The sequence below is a fragment of the Megalobrama amblycephala genome, linkage group LG4, assembly GCF_018812025.1.
Source record: "Megalobrama amblycephala isolate DHTTF-2021 linkage group LG4, ASM1881202v1, whole genome shotgun sequence".
Classification (NCBI taxonomy): domain Eukaryota; kingdom Metazoa; phylum Chordata; class Actinopteri; order Cypriniformes; family Xenocyprididae; genus Megalobrama; species Megalobrama amblycephala.
The window spans coordinates 49,734,705-49,755,667 of record NC_063047.1 but is presented as its reverse complement, the minus strand read 5'-3'; the positions used below and the strand labels follow the sequence as shown (position 1 = coordinate 49,755,667).

The 20,963-nt window shown below is 37.9% G+C and overlaps 1 protein-coding gene and 1 long non-coding RNA gene across 3 annotated transcripts in view; one reads left to right on the top strand and one right to left on the bottom strand.

Annotated features, from left to right (window-relative positions):
* Window positions 1-1,982: 1,982 nt before the first annotated feature.
* LOC125267809 lies at window positions 1,983-12,601 on the bottom strand. The gene is made up of 4 exons (XR_007184722.1): window positions 11,741-12,601; window positions 3,332-3,395; window positions 3,103-3,154; window positions 1,983-2,835 (listed from the first exon to the last, which is right to left on the bottom strand). It is a non-coding gene; the product is annotated as an uncharacterized LOC125267809 (long non-coding RNA).
* ephb4a (eph receptor B4a) overlaps window positions 9,749-20,963 on the top strand; it is a 51,072-nt gene continuing 39,857 nt past the window's right edge. For both annotated transcript variants that reach the window (XM_048189778.1, XM_048189777.1), the window contains exon 1: window positions 9,749-10,780. In XM_048189778.1, the coding sequence (XP_048045735.1) occupies window positions 10,702-10,780 (79 nt within the window). In that variant the 5' untranslated portion in view covers window positions 9,749-10,701. The remainder of the gene's footprint in view (window positions 10,781-20,963) is intronic.

Below are 20,963 nucleotides of genomic sequence, written 5' to 3'. Positions count from 1 at the left end.
TATGCATGTAGTCACAGTGTTCTCTATGGGTTGTAGTTTTGCTGATCCGGTGTTTACCCCCAAATACTAGCGATCCTCAGAGAAAGCTTAGAGACTTTGGATAAAGATAATTAAGTGACTGAGTTCACTAATTATTGAGGCAATTACCCTGGAGTAATCAAGGGCGCAGTGGTGATGGCTCATCAGGGTTTGATCCTTGCTGCACACGTTCCAAAATGCCACGTCTGATGTCACTGACGTCAAACCAGGGACAATACATCTTGACATGGAAATAAAGGAGATTTCAAAGCTACTGTAGAGGGGAGGCAATTTGGACAAGCTATCATATTTAGAAATCAGTGCAAATGTCACATCGCCTTTATGTGTTGTGAAAAATGCTGGAGTAATTTTGACAGCCCCTGTCCTTATGCACTTTCATTGCATGGAAAAGAGTGACTGATATTCTGCAAAATAACTCCTTTTATAAAACTTTTATTTCATTTGTTGATTTGATTTGATTTTCTCTGAGACGTGCACATCCTGCTTTGGAACAAAAACAGACAAAGGCTGAATTCAGGATAGCATATCTGCTCTTACTATGCCATGTCTTCATATGGCAGATATAGTAATAGTATGCAATTCGGTGTTGTGCCTAAAACATAAGTTACTCTGTATATGTTTATTAAACTGTTGTATGAAAGCAATATCACACTTGAAATGGTGCAGTTGGTGTGAATATCATGGCTGTGGTTACCTGCGGCACAAGCCCTCATATTCAGAACGACAGCACTCTTGCTCATGGGTAATTGCTTAATTGTGTTCTGCAGAAGAAAGAAAATAATTTGAGTTTGGAATGACACAAGAATAAATAAATAATGACAATATTAAAGTTTGGGTGAATTATCCTTTTAAAATGCAGTTTTGCCATTTAGAAAAAGGTCAAAACACACACACACACACACACAAAACTGGCCTTGATTTGATTGTTCTGAAGGTATGTAAAAAAAGAACAGAAAGAAAAAAAAAGTCACACTCAGGATCATTGGGTCCAAACAGACCCCACAGTGAAAATGAAAATGAATTTTAATAAAACCAATAAATCCAGCAGAAATCTGAACAATTTCACACAGAAATAAAGACATTTTTGAAGAAAATATATATATATTTTTATAATTTCTTATTCTAAAGTTAGTGATTTTTTTTATATTTGGTTTATTGAATATAATTTGAGCTCAAGTTTTTTTTAGTGCCTATTTATTTTTTGCAAACTTATTTGGCATTACTGCAAAAACAGACACTTAAATACATTTTAAACAACAAATACTGACACTTTAAACAATACTGATTTTGATATATATATGTATGTGTGTATGTGTGTGTGTGTGTGTGTGTGTGTGTGTATATATATATATATATATATATATATATATATATATATATATATATATATATATATTCACAAAATATATTTAAAAAAAAGTTGTGATAAGAGCAGTTAATCACATTCAGAAAAATGAATGGATCTCTGGCCCTCTGCTGGATATATATGATCAAAAAACTTTATTTCTAAAACTGTAATTCCTACAGGTTTTCCTCTGACCAGCAGGTGGCAGAATTCTGTGCAGGTAAACCACTGCGCACTGACGACCGCTAGAGAATGCGATCGGGCGATCGGGCCGGGGTTCGAGACTGACCCAGAGCGGGGGGGTTAGGATTGGAGTGTGAGTTTTGGAGGCGGAGCAATGAAGAGAGGAGTGGGTTTGTTTGGGTTGATTTCACATATCAACAACGTCCAACAGCGTTTTTGAAATATGACTTACCCCACCTTTAATTCAGACCATCATTAAAAATATTATATATTTTATATGCAAGCTAATGGTGTAGTTGAGTAATTTTGTAGTAAATAGGTAAAAAGTACCACATATCCCCCAAAACACAGCATAAACATATAGTTTAGATGTAAATAAAAAAAAAAATATATATATATCATTTGTATTAAAAACATGTTTTATTTTTTATACAGTCGCTCTGTAAATGCGTGTAAAAGAAATGAGGACCGTGAGGGTTAAGGAAATGAGAGAAATAGTTTTGTTTGAGACACTTAGAAGCAAGTAAACAAGATATCTGTGGCTGCATATTTCATGACTGTATCCAATTTCATATTTCCCTTCCTCTAAACATTCCACAAAACCAACAAACTGTGGTTGTCGGTTAAAAGGACCGTCTTCCTGTCAGTGTGGGCTGTTCCTGATTAGAAAAAGCTGCAATGTGGACCAGACTTCATATGAGATGACATCCTCTGTTAGTATTAAGGCAGTGCCGTCATATGAGAAGGAACTGTAGCCACATCCCAGAGGAAACAGTATAGCTGCAAGCAGAATTAAAAGCTTTAGGGTGTGACCGGTGCTAACAGGTATAACTGGTCATTTCACTTGAACTGTAGTTGAGTGTCGGTGCGGGTGCGATTATATGCGTGTGAAATATCTTAAATTTATGAAACCACAAAGTCCAAATATCGAATACGTCACTCCTGGAATCTGTAAAGAAAACTATAGCAATGCAGGTTTCTATCCGTCTTGTCCCTTGCCTCACACACTGTAGTTGAACCGGTCCATTCACGCTTTCCTCTCGCACCTCTCTCCTTGTGACTCCCAAGTCTTCACACTGGGTTTCTCCTCACACACGTTTGTCATTATCCCACTTTTCACACTTACTGGAGTCCACCACACGCTCCAGAGAGACAGAGAAACTTCCATTGAGAATTCACTCAAGAGCTCACCGCAGACTTCAGACTGATACTGCTTTGATCTGTATGATCAGTGCTTGCCTTGATATGAAAGTCAATCTGAAACAAAGCTGTTAACATACGCAATGGTTTGAGGAGATGTCAGCCATAATGAGAAGCCAATTCAGAGGCAAAGTTATTCCCAACACAATCTCATGGCAAATTGGTGGCTTATTCGTATGAATTGTATGATCCCTTTCATGCAATCAGCTTACGTACTTATGAATCATGCACAATAAAATAAAATATAAAAATAAAACGGGATCAATTTTGATTCCATTTTTGATTTTAAAGGGATAGTTCACCCAAAAATGAAAATTTGCAGTTAATTTACTCACCCTCTGGTCATCCAAGATGTAGATGACTTTTTTCTTCAGTAGAACCGTGGTCCTCGATGATTCATATAATGGAAGTCAATGGGTGCCGTCATTTTGAGATTCAAAAAAAACATATGCATTGCAGACAAAACAGAATTAATACCCACGGCTCCTGACAATACATCGAGGCCTCAAGAAGCGAAATGACCGGTCTGTGCAAGAAACTGAACATTATTTGCAGCATTATTACCTGTAATCCTCAGCCTCTGCAAACGGTCCTGAGTGAATTCACTACAGTCTGCAGCGCAAGCTTCCTGAATAAATGTATTAAAAATGTATTTAGTTAACACTTGTAGTACACTAGTGTATGAAAGATGGGTTCAGGTGTACTACAAGTGGTAACTAAATACATAGATAGTTAAAAAGCACATTTTAGTTCATAATCATGGTGTCTCAAAATAGCACAGTTGAGTACACTTAGATGTTCGTAAGGATATTTTTGAAGTACTAAAGAAAAATGTTCAGTATATCGAGTACAAAATTAGTGCACAAAAATAGAGCACTTTAAGTACATTTTGGAAGTGTACTTTTTTTTTTTTCACCTGGGGAGAGTCACTATTGTGAATGTCTTGTGGATGCAAATTCCACAGATGGGGAGCAGTGTAGCTAAAAGCTCGAGATCCCATATGAGCCAAACGCATGCGAGGAAGAATGTAGCTAGACGATGATCTAAGAGTTCGAGAGGAAATATATGTTGAAAATAGGCCAGATAATTATGAAGGAGCCAGATTATGCAGTGTTTTGTAAACAAGAAGCAAAATTTTGAATTCAATATGCTGTTTAACAGGAAGCCAGTGATGTTGTTGAAGAATAGGAATTCCATCTTAAGAGTTGTAGTAATTATTCGTGCAGCTGAGTTCTGCACTAACTGTAACTTGTGTAAGGGTTTGAGGGGAAGATCATAGAAAAGAGCATTGCAGTTGTCGATACGTGAGGTAACAAGAGCATGAACCAAAATGGCAGTGCTCCTCATTGCTGGGTGGAAGCAATTAATGTTACGGATGGGTTAGTAAGCCATCTGAGTAAACTTGTTAATATGCACAGTAGTCAAGGATAACACCCAAGCTTTTAACCTGTGTTGAAGGAGCAATTGTTGGACTTTGACAGATCATTTTTTGTACCTACAAGTAGTATTTCTATTTTACTACTGTTAAGCTTAAAGGATTAGTCCACTTTTAAATACACTTTTCCTAATAAATTTACTCACACCCACGTCATCCAAGATGTTCATGTCTTTCTTTCGTCAGTCGAAAAGAAATGAAGGTTTTTGAGGAAAACATTCCAGGATTTTTCTCCTTACAGTGGATTTCAATGGCTACCAACAGGTTGAAGGTCAAAATTACAGTTTCAGTGCAGCTTCAAGGGCTTTTAACGATACCAGACGAGTAATAAGGGTCTTATCTAGCGAATCGATCGGTCATTTTCGAAAAAAATACAACTGTTTATGCTTTATAAACAAAATATCACATTGAACGTACTTTCCGCTTCCGCATTCTTCATAACGCTTACGCCGAATGTTCTACGCCTTCCCTATTCAAGTTACGGGAAAAAATGAAACTGGCGCCGCGTTCGTTCCGTAAGTAGAATAGGGAAGGCGTAGAACATTCAGCGTAAGCGTTATGAAGAATGCGGAAGCGGAAAGTACGTTCAATGCGATATTTTGTTTATAAAGCATAAACGGTTGTATTTTTTTCGAAAATGACCGATCGATTCGCTAGATAAGACCCTTATTACTCATCTGGTATCGTTAAAAGCCCTTGAAGCTGCACTGAAACTGTAATTTTGACCTTCAATCTGTTGGTAGCCATTGAAATCCACTGTAAGGAGAATAATCCTGGAATGTTTTCCTCAAAAACCTTCATTTCTTTTCGGCTGACGAAAGAAAGACATGAACATCTTGGATGACATGGGGGTGAGTAAATTTAGCAGGAAAAGTGTATTTAAAAGTGGACTAATCCTTTAAGAAAATTACTTGAAAACCAAGCTTTAACTTCAGACAAACAGTTAGAAAGAGAGGATGGAGGAAGTTCAGAAGTAGGTTTTGAAGATAAAGCAGGGTGTCATCAGTGTAACAGTGAAAATGGATACCATATTTCCTAAAAATGGTTCCAAGTGGCAAAAAAAGATCAATTATAAAGGACCCAGAACTGATCCCTGTGGGACACCTGTAGTAATATGTGATGATTTAGATTTAAACTGGCCTAATTGAGGCCATGTCCACACTAATGCGTTTTCTTTTTGGCCTTCCATCCACACTGAGACGGCGTTTTAAGTCAACGAAAACGTAGCTTTTAGAAAACGCTCTCCAAAGCAGATAAATTTGAAAATGCCGTCTTCGTGTCGTAGTGTGGACTGTGAAAACGGAGGCTTTTGAATACGATGATGCATTTTTAGTCATGTGATGCAGTCATATGACCAATTCAGCCAAGATGCTGAACGACATTGTACAGCAGTTGTTTTGGATGCTCTCCGTTTTGACAGCCTTGTTAAAAATTAATGTCAGTTTGTACATATGTCCTTACTGTGGGGGTAATCGACGTCATCCGCAGGATATTGCTCTTTGAAGCGGTCCAGTATTTCGCCATATTTGTTTTGGCACGTCTCCCAGTCTACATTCTCGCTTGCTTTGGCCAATTTATACTCCTGTGTTACTCGCAGCAACAACTCCACCTCACTGTCGGTCCATTTAAAAAACTCCTTTCCTCGACATTGCAGGTTTGGATCCTGGATTCCATGAATTTTTTAATTAATCATAAATAACATTTTTTTCCCTTGTAGGAATAACATTTATATGCTTTTGAAACCTAAATGTCCTCAAACCTTGCATGGGCCTAAGTCAGTGTGTGTCTGAATCATGTCCAAACATAAGAAAGGGGGAAATGAAACTTGGGGACAGCTAGACAACCATCTAAATATAATAGCCCCATGATATTGAGCAACCAATGAACTAATAAACACATGATTTGGGCAGATCTTGCTTTACCTAGTAACATGAAGGTTTGACATATGAAGAACCAATCATATTGTAGAATGCTTTACCATGCCCCTATCCTATATAAACTGTTGTATTCTTCTTGTTGTTGGGATTCTCTTTGATCGATACGAGGTCCTCCGGCCGTGAATAAAGCATATTCTAAGGCATAGTCTGGAGTCTATCTGGTTATTGCTGCGCAGCAAGTTACGGGTCAAGACGTCAACTGAAATATTATTGAGTGTTGATTAGGAGACGCTCCGAAAGATCAGGAATATTATTGAGTGCCGATTAGGAGACGCCCCAGGTAAACCAGGTGTGTAGGTCAGGTGCGTTGTTTTTTAAGGAGGACAAGGAAGCTCAGGCACATCAAGTTTATTCCAAGACACTTTAACTATACGTCAGCCACAAAAGCAGCTTACAGAAGATCTGTAACAGTAGCCACATTCAAATGTGATAACCCTAACCCTAACTTCATTGTTGGATACATATTAGACCATAAAATATATCCAAACACGGTATTCATCTCTGTACTGGCATGTTTAAATGCATTGCACATTGTCCTTTTTTCCACAGTTTTTCAAATTTACTGTAACGGTCATTTCTGTCTTGTATCACATAAGAATATCATTAACTCAAAAGAAAAACCTCATACACATTACATGAGGTGAGGTAGCCTCAAATTTCTCACACTTGAGAGTATCGTCTTCATCTGCATTTAAAACTCGTCAAACATAAAATAAAACATGCCACGGCATGACTTCCAGTAGCTCTTCTCTCAAAGGCCCTCACACTTTTTCCCTCCAAGCTTTTCAAGTCTCACACTTTTCCTTTATGCCCTTCCTGCAGCAGCTAATGGTTTACAGCGAGAAGACAAGTGCTTGAATTAGCATGACAAGAACCCGAGTCAATGTGCAATCCTTGAGCCAAATAACACGCCAATCCACATAGGTGTGATGAAGAGGGCTCCAGAGATGCATTAGCATTGGAATTAAAAGGGGGGAAAAGCTCCCCATGTGTGGTTTCATCTTACTTTTTAAAGAAAAAAGGTTGTGACAGCTTATTTGAAGGTTTTATGCTCTAAAGTCAGTGGATGCTGTGGTCTGGGTTTTCAACAGAAAGAGCTGATCTAAGCACTGATAAGTCACTGCTTTACAAAAAGTACTAGTGGTTCCACTCTCTAAAAAAATCCTGGGTTATTTTTCTATCCAAGTCCTCGGTTGAGCCTTTTGGGTCATTTTTTGGGGGTTATTTTTCCAGTGTTTGAGTAGTTTTTGTGTTACCCAGCTCCTGGGTCAGACGTAACAACCCAGTGTTTGGGTAGGTTTTGTGTTACCCAGCTCCTGGGTCAGAGGTAACAACCCAGTGTTTGGGTAGGTTTTGTGTTACCCAGATCCTGGGTCAGATGTAACAACCCAGTGTTTGGGTAGTTTTTGTGTTACTCAGATCCTGGGTCAGTCGTAACAACCCAGTGTTTGGGTAGTTTTTGTGTTACTCAGATCCTGGGTCAGTCGTAACAACCCAGTGTTTGGGTAGTTTTTGTGTTACCCAGATCCTGGGTCAGATGTAACAACCCAGTGTTTGGGTAGTTTTTGTGTTACTCAGATCCTGGGTCAGTCGTAACAACCCAGTGTTTGGGTAGGTTTTGTGTTACCCAGCTCCTGGGTCAGAGGTAACAACCCAGTGTTTGGGTAGTTTTTGTGTTACCCAGATCCTGGGTCAGATGTAACAACCCAGTGTTTGGGTAGTTTTTGTGTTACCCAGATCCTGGGTTAGACGTAACAACCCAGTGTTTGGGTAGGTTTTGTGTTACCCAGCTCCTGGGTCAGAGGTAACAACACAGTGTTTGGGTAGTTTTTGTGTCACCCAGATCCTGGGTCAGATGTAACAACCCAGTGTTTGGGTAGTTTTTGTGTTACCCAGATCCTGGGTCAGACGTAACAACCCAGTGTTTGGGTAGGTTTTGTGTTACCCAGCTCCTGGGTCAGAGGTAACAACCCAGTGTTTGGGTAGTTTTTGTGTTACCCAGATCCTGGGTCAGATGTAACAACCCAGTGTTTGGGTAGTTTTTGTGTTACCCAGATCCTGGGTCAGACGTAACAACCCAGTGTTTGGGTAGGTTTTGTGTTACCCAGCTCCTGGGTCAGACGTAATAACCCAGTGTTTGGGTAGTTTTTGCGCCCTCTTCAGGAGAGAGCGGTGCAGCTCCGTCAAACTGGTGCATGTCTTCGGTAAAATACTGGTTTGTATGCGTTTAACTAAAAAATTGTTATTGTTCTGTATATTGTTTAATTTTATGCAAAACTACATACAGGGTCGCAATGTGAGTCACCTAAATGAGTGTTGCGTAGTTATTTTCGCATGATGGAAATGCCTGATGCTTTGCCTAAAATGTTATGATTTTATTCAAAAAGATATAGAATATAAATACTTAGGATGTTAAAATATGTTCTCAGAATTGTACACTGATTACTTATGGACAGGTTATGGAGTCAGTCACAGCATTTTTCGGCTACGAGTGAAACACAGGGCAGCGGTCTGAAGTTAGCAGTTCCCCCGCCGAACGCGAGTCATCTCCGGGATGAGATCCAGCACCGTTATGGTGGAAACAGGACAACAGAGACTGATCGATTACACTTGATTACTTCTAAATGTTTCATTTTTACTTCTAATATTTGTAAAATATTAAAATAAAATATATAAAATATGCTATACTATAAAATATGATTGAAAATAAAGAAATTATCATGCAAACCAGTGGTTGTGTGGAGTATTTAAAAAGAAAAAAAAAGTTTAGAACATTTTAGTTAATCCATAAACAATTTATGTATGAAGTAAAAAAAAAAAAAAAAAAAAAAAAGCTAGTATTTTAGTAAAAATGAATTAACACATGCTGGGTTAATTAAACAACCCAATTTGCAGGGTAAAATTAACCCAACGTATGTTCTGTTCTTTATTTACCCAGCCCTTGGGTTGTTGGGTTGAGCCTTTTGGGTCAGTTTTTTGGGTTATTTTCCCAGTGTTTGGGTAGTTTTTGTGTTACCCAAATCCTGGGTCAGAAATAACCTGTCAGACATAAATTGGGCTGTTTTTAACCCAGTGTTTTTTAGAGTGCATATGGTGATGATATCAGATCCTGATATGATTATTTACTGTACAATGCTATTTACTCCAAGGCACTTAGAATAGACTTTTTCATATTTTTCCCACCAATTTTTCTAGCCCTGGACAATGGATATCACCATTTAAAAATTTGCCTGATATTACTAAATTGTCCAAGTGAACCCTGTAAGTAGATTACTTCAAAGAATACAATGGTAGGTAACATGTCCAAAACAGCTATGATTAGATAAGGCAAGGAAGCAATGGATATCAATATTGGACTTTTTCTTAAATTCATTCAATATTATTCATTTTGTGAAAAGGGAAAAGTTCATTTGAAGATTTTCCTGAACAGTTCGCTAATTATTACAGAGCATAACTTCAAGAGGAACAAATGTGTAACATTAAACAACCTAAAAACATCGACTTAACTAACTGGCCAAAGAAGACGGAAAAATAATTATATTATTTTTCGTCCTAGATTGGCTTTTTTGACCGGCATGGTGAATTGGCCTATAGTGGAGGGGTGCTTGTGGAGGAGGTGCTTTGAGAGGAGGAGACTGCACCTCCAGTCGCATTGACCACCTCACATCTGCTGCGAGCGGCTGAAGACTGAACGCCTCGTACCAACTTCTTGGATTTGCCGAGATTTTTCCTCATCTCAAACGCGCACGCCGCGGGTTTCGCTATTATTTTGACGAACTACTCCGCGATTTTCCTGCATTCGCCATTGGATAAACAGCACGATGTTCGTTCGTTGAGTTGGCATATGATTGCATTCAAGCATCGCTTTTAATTCGCAGGATATTTATGTTTTAAAAGATACAAAGGACGCGGTGGATTCACTGACAGAAATCAGAATTCGGTCGTTGGATGCGGACGTCGGTGTGATTTAAACCGAACATTTTCGCACTGCTCGTGAACGAAGTGGCCTGTCGGATTTGTTTTATTAGGTGGATTTTTAAAAAGCCATCCCATTTCAGAGGGGAAAATTAGGACAAGTCGACCTACACCCCTCACAAAGGGGTTCCACGCAGCCGAGCGTGCGGCATGTTGTTGCTCCATATGTTTTTGGCAAAACTGGCACATGTTTGCGCGTGAATAAAGAAGTCTTTTGGGAGATTTTATTTGGTTTTAAAGAGATGAACATTGTTTTGCCATTCTAGTAGCATAGAAAGTTGTTATTTTTTTGTTAAAACTCATTTGTCCACGTTACCAGACTATCGCTTTATATGTTGATCAACTGAATTTGGGTTTCTATAACAAACTTCATTGATACAGTTGATTTTCTCCATATAATTCAACTGTTTTAGTCTTATAAGTTTTTTTCTCATGACTTGGTGGCTTTTCCCTGTACTGTGACGACTCCCACCGTGCAATTGGTTATTCCTGATGGGTACAACATCCAGCTGACGATTCTTGAACCTTTACACTGTTTGCCCATCTTTGTAAACATTCACCAGTAAAACAACACTCGTGATTCCACGATGGAGCTCTTTTCCAAGAATGTGGCCGCGCTCTGGATTATCCTGCTGGAGTTCTTGCTCAAATCAGTGGCGGAGGAAGGTAACTCAATCATTTTATTCAACGCAACTACCTGTTGTCTTCTTAAAGATAAAGACGGGTTGCTCCATATAAAAGTGTTTTAACACACCCATGATCTAACCCTATATAAAACAAGAGCAATTTTAATGTATGCACAATGCATGCAATGTTTTGTCTGGCCATTAAGACCTGATGTTTATCAAGCTCAGTGGCCCCAATGGCTTGTAGCATTCTGGGTTACGTATAGTCTACTAAAGATTGAATTGATTACGCATAAATGGTCTGGTTCATTACTTTGTTGGTGGCACTGCGAGATTGAGAGCTATTCCTTTTGTAAAAACGCATCTGTTTATTGCATTTGGCGTGTTTGTTTAGCTTTATTGGTGCAGGGAACAATTGAATAGACTGGATTTGTTATTGTTTTTCTTAAATGAATCCGTTTTTACAAAGGAACTCTTCTAAACGGGTTGGTTCCGGGTTTTACTACTTGAAAAGTAATAATTATCCCCAAGAAAGAAGGGCGAATAAAAAGTGGAGACAACGAAGAAGTGCACTTATAATGGTCGCTACGCCCCTGTTTTCGCATCTTACCGTTTAAAGTGCTCTTTAATAATCAATATAATTACTATGCTTCTGTAATCACTATAGACTGTGCACTTAATAACATTGATTTCATTCTTAAGCCATTCCTTTGTCTTCTTTTCTTTCTGAAAATTGCCGTTGGGGTGGATCAAACAGAGGCACAATAAGTGCAGCTCAAGTAACACGCAAATGTTAAATTACAAAGAGGATGGGCGATATATCGGTCGATAGAAATTTGAGTCTTGTAATTGTCAGGGGACATTCCATCCAGTAACCTCAATAAGTAGTCATTCTGATCAATAGAATGATTAATGGCTGGTTATGGAGGTTGCAATGGGAAAGACCGAGAAAGGTGTAATGTGGTGGATTTGAGGAGATGTGGTAAAGGTGACTGCATACCTGTTGTAGCCTGAGTCTTATCAGTTTGTCTCAGGCTGCTTAATCGATAGCGGATGGACGATTCGGATTAGTTCCGCATTATATGGCGCTGTTCACACACCTGCTCCCCGCTTGCCGAAATCAATTAACCGACCTGTGTGACAGACACGCGCAGGTGATGCTCCTCCAACAGCAACGCTGGGTCCAATTAATGAGTTATTGACGCATTTCTGTCGGGGTAATTAGCTGAGGAGTGTCAGAAATACCGCAGCTTGCGCTCTCAAGTGAGAAGGTGATAAAGCGTTTGAATCCGGAACGGAGACGCTGTCTGGATCAGTAGAAGAGATCTGTTTATGATATTTGAATAACTTTAATGTACTGTCCACGAAGCAGTGTTTTTGCATTACTTAATTAAAATGCAGGCTAGCTATATTTTCATGTAGGACAGAAACATTTTCGTCAGGCCTTTTTCACGGTAAAATGAAACCTGTTTTATGGACCCTTTTTGCAGACTGTGACGCGTTTTAATGGTCATCAGCATCTTGCAAAGTTTTTTATATTTTCATTTTTTTAAGTGTATGTAGCCTACATTTACAACATTATACTTAGTTTTGTATTACATTTTCATCAAATTAAAAAAAAAAATCTACTTATTTTTGAAAGTTGTGAAAACGTTGTTATTGTTTCTTTTGCTATTTGAGAAAACGGGGACACAAAAAATATATTTAATGTATTATCTCATTCATCACCATAGAATTTTACCCAACTATGACAGCTTCCGCTTCGAGAAACCCAGACATGTGGAAAGGGTCGGTTTAGCTCTTCGAATAGGCCTATTTGTCTTGGTGTCTCTACTTAGAAGTTGTTTTCCCAGGGAAAATGTTTTGTTTGTTATCTTTAAAAAGGCAACTACATAATTTATTTTCTTTACTTTATTGGTGTTTGTTTGTAGTTCTCACAATTTTCACAGTCCATTGCTTCTCTTTTTTCTTTTTTTTTGTGGAAATGTTAACTTCCTAAGTGTAGTTTGAAGACAAGCAAATTTTAAAACCACTCGTGTTTTGACTGTTTGTAAGCCCCATATCTGATTTAATTAGTTTGTTGTTTATCAAAGAAAACCAACTCTTTTATTGTCGTTTTTACCCTCATTTGGCAAGTTTTCATTTTGGCCCTTGTTTCATACCAGAATTTTGCTAAAATTGATATCTCTGACTCGGACTAACTGTACCCAGTAATTCGCTGAGGTTGGGTAGGGGTTGCTTTGGCAGTTGTAAAGACTAATATGGTGAAGTCAGTAACAGAAGCAGCAGGGGGGAGATTGGATTTGATTCTGTAGTAACTCAAACCCCTGCGTGAGATTAAACTAATGCCAGATCTGTGAGGATCACTGCACTGATCTCTAATTCCCTTTGTGAAGAAATATCAGCTAAAAAAGAGAGAGAGGTAACAATGGCTTTCATGTGAGGTCAGAGCTCAGGAACTCTTCTGTCTTCCGTCTTCTGTTACCCTGGAGCAAAAAAGAGCTTATCCATTTCACCTTCTGTCACTTATTCACTTATTTCTCACTGTCTCACTCATCTCATCGGTGTCTCTCTCCGTGTTATACGCACATGCGTTCGGTCTCATGGATTTGCTATGTTTGGAATGGAATGCTAGCATTCTATGCGGTGTATACTGTCTTCTGTTTTTTAAATGGCATGTGAAGCAGTATACAATGAAATGATCAAGCAGTAGTGTGCTACTATCACATGCATAGCCACACTACAAGCAACAGTTAACTTCCTTTTTTAATCCAATTTCGGCAATTCAATCATGTGATTTAGCTTCAGTTTTACAAGTAGCAGGTTGTAATAAATTCATACAAGAAACTTGCTTACTGTTCACAGTATTCATATTGCAGTAATAAGAAGAGTTGCCATGTGCCCTTCTCAACATAGATGTTAAGTGGCATTTTATGTGGGTGTTTCAAATGTGAGAATGAGAATTTAACACGGTCAAACACATGGTCAAAAGATTTTAGAAAGAAGATTTTTCTAAGTAGTAAATAAAACTTTGAAGAGACTTTTTTCCCTCAGAATTGCAAGTTAATAGTGTCAGAATTGCAGGATATAAACTTCTGACTCTTTTTCTCACAATTGTGAGTAATAAAGTCCATTTCTGTGGGGGAAAATAATTTTTTTTCCCTCAGAATTGTGAGTATATATCTCACAGTTTTGACTATAACTTGCAATTGCGAGGAAAAAAAGTCAGAATTGTAAGAGAAAATGTCGCAATTACTTTTTCTTTTTTTTTTTTTTTTTTTTTTTTTTTTAAATTAAACCAATGACTTCTTTCTGACTTTGTAACATGCAATTCTGAGAAAAAAAGTCAGAATTGTGAGTTTAGGCTATATCTCGCAATTCTGACTTTATAACACTCAATTGCAAGAAAAAAAGCCAGAATTGTGAGATAAAATGTAGCAATTACCTTTTTTTATTTTTTTATTCAGTGGCGGAAACAAGCTTCCATAAACCTGTGACGACACAGGGTGCTTTTTTTAAATTCTTTTCTCTTCTTTTTGCGCTTCACTCCATTCCTTTTTGCCATAGTGAAGTTTCCTCTACTCTTCTCCCACTGCAGAAATGCGCATCCCTCCTCAGAAATCCTATTAAATGGAACTGATTTTTATAAGACAGGGATTTGCATTTAAAGCAGCGCTCTCCTCTCTCCCCCGCTCCTCTCTCTCTCTTTGGCTGTTAATCCTGTGATTAGCCGCTTGAAGATTTAAACTGCAGCTCTGCGTCTCATCTCTAATCATCAATCCCGCACCTTTACTCTCTACAGAGTTTCCACAGTATGTTTGTCTCAAACCCAGAGAGCTTCCTGAGCGTGTATGCATGGCGGATCTCATGTGGAAGGAATCCTTTTTCAACTTTCATTCTTTCATGTGTGTTTTTTGTGTTTGAGTGTGTGGTCTGCATTGCCTCGGTTGCTGATCCAAACACTGTGCAGATTGATAGGATGATAACAGCGCTCAAGCAGCTCTTGTTGGGATTGGACTCCCTCTCTCGCTTTCATGTCTCTTCAGCCAGTGCATCAGTGTCAATACGGCCCTGATGGATGAGGGGCTGACAGCATGAGAGTCTCTCGTTTTATCTTTTTTCTCTCTGTCTCCATCATTCCCTCCTACACTCCTCTAAAAGCGGTTGAGAATCACCATTTAGCATGAGAGGAGACCTTTGACCTTACAGAGGCAGACACAATCAGAGCTGAAGGAAGGGAACCGATCAGGTGATGGAGGAACTCTAATGATGTAGTGGCTCATTATTGTAAGTGGACAGGCATTTGTGTGGTGACACATTTCATAATAGAGTTGCAAAGAAAGGTTCGGAAGGATCATGGTCATGTAATTCAACCAATTACAACTTGCCTCACTCTTCCAACAGTTGTCCAGGATTTATTCGAACCATCCTATAGAGCCGATTAGAGACACTTTACAGCCCTGTTTGGATTCTTGGCAACCCTTGCACTCTGCAAAGCTCTTTTTTTTTCAAGCTTGTTTATAGTAAAAATGATTAAATATCCTTGAAGCAAGATAACTTTAGCTGAGGAGCAAAACTGTGTTGTCTTGTTGTAGATATTTGGAAAATATTATTTGTTACAGGTAGGGTTGCTGCCGCTGGTTATTTCTGCCTCGTGTCTGTTTCAGCTAGTTGTATAAACCAACTTGTGCCAGACTTAAAAGGTTTGTTCGCTCAAAAAGTTTCAGTATATTCCAAAATCATTTACTGACCTTGATGTGGTTCCAAACCTAGTAGAAATTAGTTCGTCTTCGAAACACAAATGAAGACTTTCGAATGAAACCTGAGATATTTCTGTCCCTCCAATGAAAGTCCATTCCACCAAAACTTCAAAACTTGACATTTCAAAAAGTTCATAAAGAGATTATAAAAGAAATCAATATGGATTGAGCAGTTTATTCCATTGATCAACCCACATGCATAGTGCTCATTAAATAGGGTCCATATACGAAAATTTAGATATGCTCAATGCATGTGTGTTGATCAATATTTATATGTGAATTAAAGCCTAAATTAAATCTGTTCATTATATAAAGCAATCACATCGAAAACTTGGATTCAACTGCTTATTCACATGGATTACTTTTACTCTTTATAAACCTATTAAAGTGTGAAAGTTTTGGGTGAATGGACTTTTAATGGATGGACAGAAACCTCAGGTTTCATTCAAATATATTAATAATGCCCCCTTTTCAAGATGTAAAATAAGTCCCAGAGCGTTTATATGACGTTTTAGCTCAAAATTCCCCACAGATAATTTTTATAGCATGTTAAATTTGTCACTTTTTGAGGGTGAGCAAAAACACTCTATTTTTGTGTGTCCCTTTAAATGCAAATGAGCTGCTGCGCTGATTACCTCAGACTCACTGAACATTTCAGAAACTGTTCTGCCTTTTATGTTCAAACTGGAGTCGGACAATGATGGAGAGATTCCAGAACAAGTGACAACATGTAGAATGCAACAGGACGTTTCTGAATGGTTAGCTGATGAATGACGTAGAGTTAACTATCTTAAAGTCATTCATTAGCATATTCTATCATGATAATCTATAAATCGCTCGTGTGGGAACTGTTATAAGATCCTAGTACAGAGCCAGAGAATATATGCTGCAAGAAGATAGAGCAGGTATAGTTTAGTTTAATTATGGTTATAACTTGTCATGTTGTCATTTGTCTTATGTACTGTATTGCAATAACATGGCGTCACCCCCTTTGTTGTGTGTACTCGGGGGTGGGGTTTATGTACATTTTAGGGTTAGTGATGTCACCAACCCAGGAAGAAGCTTGTTGTAGTCCCTACCAGCCATTTGTTGTAGTCCTTAAACAGAGAATTCTTTAAAAGAAAATATCTCCCTTTGCATTGTAACTTTGCAGATGTTGTTTATGCTCAAACAGCAACATTACACACTAACTGAAGTTAAAAAAATGAAATCATAATCAACCACTCCTTTACTGTGTTCTGAAGATGAACTAAAGTCTTATGGGTTTGTAATGACACGTGTGAATATTTGATGATAGAATTTTCTTTTTTGGTTGAACTAACCCTTTAACACCATTAAGTTAAGTATACCATAGATTCCCTGTCAGTCCTGGAACATCATTCTTATCAACAAGGGATTTTGAGTTCAGACAGCTGAAACTACTACCTATAAGGTTTGTGGTATTGCTAGGGTCATAATTAGGGTTGAAACTATGAATGTGTGATAGAATGTTTGATAAAATGTTTGTTGTTCCTGAACCCACGTGTAACCTTTGCCAGAGAGTCAGATGCTGCAGTGTTTGTCTTTCTCACCCTAAGGAGTGCTGTTTTGCCAGCCTGAAATAATCCCTTCACTTTCCCATTTTCAGTCTGTCAGATACTTCATAGAAATTAACTGTTGGCTCTGGTATTAATTAATTGAGCAGCTCAGGCAGTTCTGCTGCTCCTGAAATATACCTGCGTGAAACGCTTGGCTTGTGTGGCGTGATATTTGACAGTACACCAAAATGAGTTTGTGTTTAGGTGCTCATTCAAAGAAATCAGTACTCTGAATTTGTTCTTTCCAAAAACAAACCTCGCATTTAGCTTAATTGCCAAACACTTTTCTTACATCAAACTAAAAAAGCAGTTTTAATTATTAAAATCCTATATATATACAGGCTATACAATCTGCAGATTTACTGTAAGACATATTTACTTTGCTACTCCAGTATTCTGTTTAGTATCCATTAAACACTGGCCATTTGCAAGAGCTCTAAAGAATTCTTGACATCTTTCAACCGGTTGCCTGTGGGATGAACAAATTACTCGTTGACCAATTTTCTCCAAGAATTGTATCACGTACATCAACAAATCTGCAAACCAGTCACGCTTTGGAGGAAGTTTCATATGGAGAGAAACAAGTAAAGAATATGAACCTTTCCACTAATCTCGTCATATATCACATTATACTTTTCAAACACAACATAGGCTTTCTTGTCTGAACCATGTGTTAGTTCTCCCATTAGGGCCCAGTGTGAAATCTCTGTTATCCCCCCCAAAAAATGAGCCCGATTCTGCGCTTCTCCAGAGCTCGCACTCCCCCACTCGCCCCCCGTTGGTGACGGCACATTCAAAGCCATTCGTCTTCTCTGCAGTTCACAGCACGTGCCTCCTGCTTCTGCACTCTCCTTCCCTTTTTACTCCATCCTGCATACCTGCATCCTTACTGGTTGCGTTTTGTGATTGGTGTATGATAAGAATGCTAATTAAGGCAAGATCCCAACAGGCAAAGCCATTGTTTTTTCAGGCACTGGTCAGTTTTGTGCCAATTTGGGCTATTTTGCTTCTTCTTTTAGACTAGTGGAAAGAAAACATCCAAAATGCACATTTATTTGTTTATTTTACTACACTTTATTTATTTGCATCTGCATTTTTTTCATAGCGAGTTTGTTTCTCCTTCACTGAGCCAGAAATCTCCACTTCAGCGGTGCTTTACAATTCATGCCAAACTTTAGTTTTATTCCTATCTATATTCTGAAGGTTTTTACAGAGGGGGTTTTCATATAACACTCACCTGATACATATATCACTTTATTCCTAAAATTATGCTGTTTTTTTCTGGCTGTTGACAGTATTTTCTGATTTGTGGAGTGATAATAGACCTTTAACTCTAATGTATCAACAACCTGGCTTTATCCAATGTTCATATTTCTGTTCTGAAAGTATATGCAAATTAGTGCATATTTACCTTTTTCCCCGCTAGCGTTTTTTTAAAAATAGTTTCCAGCCACTGCCAGCATTTTTGACCATTTCCACAATATTCAGAATATTTTGTTGTATGAACATCTGAGCATGCATTATATCAAAAGAAAGAACAGAGTATCTGCTTTTACACAAACAAAACAAGAAACAAAACCTTTTTTCCTACCTTCATGCATTTTTTTTAATCAACATTTGAATGGGAGTTTAATTAAAAAAAGCAACATTTTGAACAAAAAGCTGAGAAAATCAAGTTTTTTTTTTTTTTTTTGTCAAAGACTACAGCGTGCATAAGCAATGCTTTTTGTTGCTTGTTTCTGCTTCTTTTTCATCTGTGTTTTGATCCAGAGATTCTGTACTCATTCAGAAGATGTGTAATAGTGCCCCCTACCGTATAACAGTGAAAACACAGAAGACTAGAATATTCTGTCAATGGCGGAAAGCAAATCATCCAGGTACTTTTCGTCTACTGTTTTTCAAATACTATGAATTCGGACATACTACTCTGTTCGCATACTGTTTTTCGTGTATTATATAGTAGAGAAGTATTCGATTTCGGACGCTGCAGTTGTCTCATAAATGATGGAAAATTCCATCAACGGCAGGGAAAGAGTTAATTAAAAACGCATAATTTGCAATATTTAAATAACATTTCAGAAAACTTGTAAAACAAAAAATGTCTTGATGTGATTAATCAACTGCGGAAAGTATGGTGATTTCTATTAGTTATTTTATTTTTTAACCCTATTCACATGGTTTGTCTTGCCTTAAAGCCTTAACTGTCCCTAAACGTAATGTAAAAATCTGATTAGTTGATATGAACGTTGTACACATCCTATTTTGGTAAATCACATTAAACACTATGAACATGGGCCCTTGTGAATTAATAACACTGATTAATGCATTCACAGATAAACCGCAGGCATAATTTAATCATGAAGACCCTTTGTTTAGACAGATAATGAAAAACAGAGATGAGACACATTATTAAAAGATCTGCGCTTAGGTCTCTAGGTGCTTTTAAAACAGGTCAGGTGTGTGTGGAGCAGATGACAAAAACATGGAGGCTTGTGTTTCCATACACAGAGTCCGGTGTAAGCTGTGGTGGACATGCTTGTTGAGAGATCACTAAAATTCAACTCAACATGATTCAATCAGATTTTTAGGTTACTACTGTCTTAATAGTAACACTACTTTTTGTCATTTTAATTTGTTCGAATACTAAAAGCAAAATGCCTCGTTCATCCAGTAAATTCATCAAGGCAGCTACAGATTTCATGTTCAGGAAATTTTCAATTAGTAACAATTGATGTATTATTTTGGTAGCCATCGGTCTAATAGTGGTTTTTATGTAGTTTACTCATATTTATTAATTTTTGTGACTCAAAAGGTCCCATAAACAGGCAAATATGCAGTTGCTTTTTTATAGTTCAGAAAAGCTACCACTTGGATTTTTATACTCATTTATTTAGCTGAATGAGGGCATGTCAGAATTGTTTTTATATGCAGTTAATTATGCATTCTAAGGAGTAACTCACCAAAGTATATCCCATTTTCAATTCGTTAAAAACATTGTTTTTATTAGGATGTCCCCAAAGGGGGAGGTTTTGTCATATTTAGATCACTTCTGGGAACAAATTTGTCCCCGCAGAATAAACACATACACATGACTTGAAGAGGTCAGTATGAAGTCATAATGCATAATGTGTTTTTATGAGTGTGAGATTATAGATTTGCTCTGTGTAAGCACATATGTTGTCATCATGCTCCCACTCTCTGATCTTCAGTGAGAGCTGGGTAAGAAATTGAGGGATCAGGAAAGAAAGGAGATGGAGGAAACAAAAGATTGAAAGAGGAGAGTCATGCAGAGAGTGTATTATGTATCAGATATCTGCTGGGGTTATGTCGGGCCTGTGTGTGTGTGTGTGTGTGTGCAACAGACAGGAACAGTCTGCTTTCTCTATTCACACACCGATCAAACCAGCATGGCTTCTGGCTTCCACTGACACTTACTCAATGAGTGTGTGTGTGTGTGTGTGTGTGTGTTGGAGTGGATATGATTAAGGGTCAGTTTTTTTTTTTGTGTGTGTGTGTGTGTGTGTGTGTGTGTGTGTGTTCATGATGTACCGTGTGAGCAGCCATATGGGGATGTAATGATAATAAAAGCTGTGATGGTAGCTGATGGCCTGCACATCAATAGAGTTCAACAGATTGCAAAGGAAGTCCTTGGCTACGCTGGGAATGAAATATTATCTTACAGCATACTGTGCAGAATACACTGTATATTGTCTGGTATATTTTTTAATAGTTTTCACTATTTTATCGTTTATCAGCTTATTCATTTATAAATCAAGAAATAGGTGTTACAAGTGGTCAATGTTGCTTTTGGTTTGTGCGTCACAGGAAATGGAAGGTCAAGTTCAGTGCATTGCCGTTTGGCATAGTGTATATATACACATTTAGG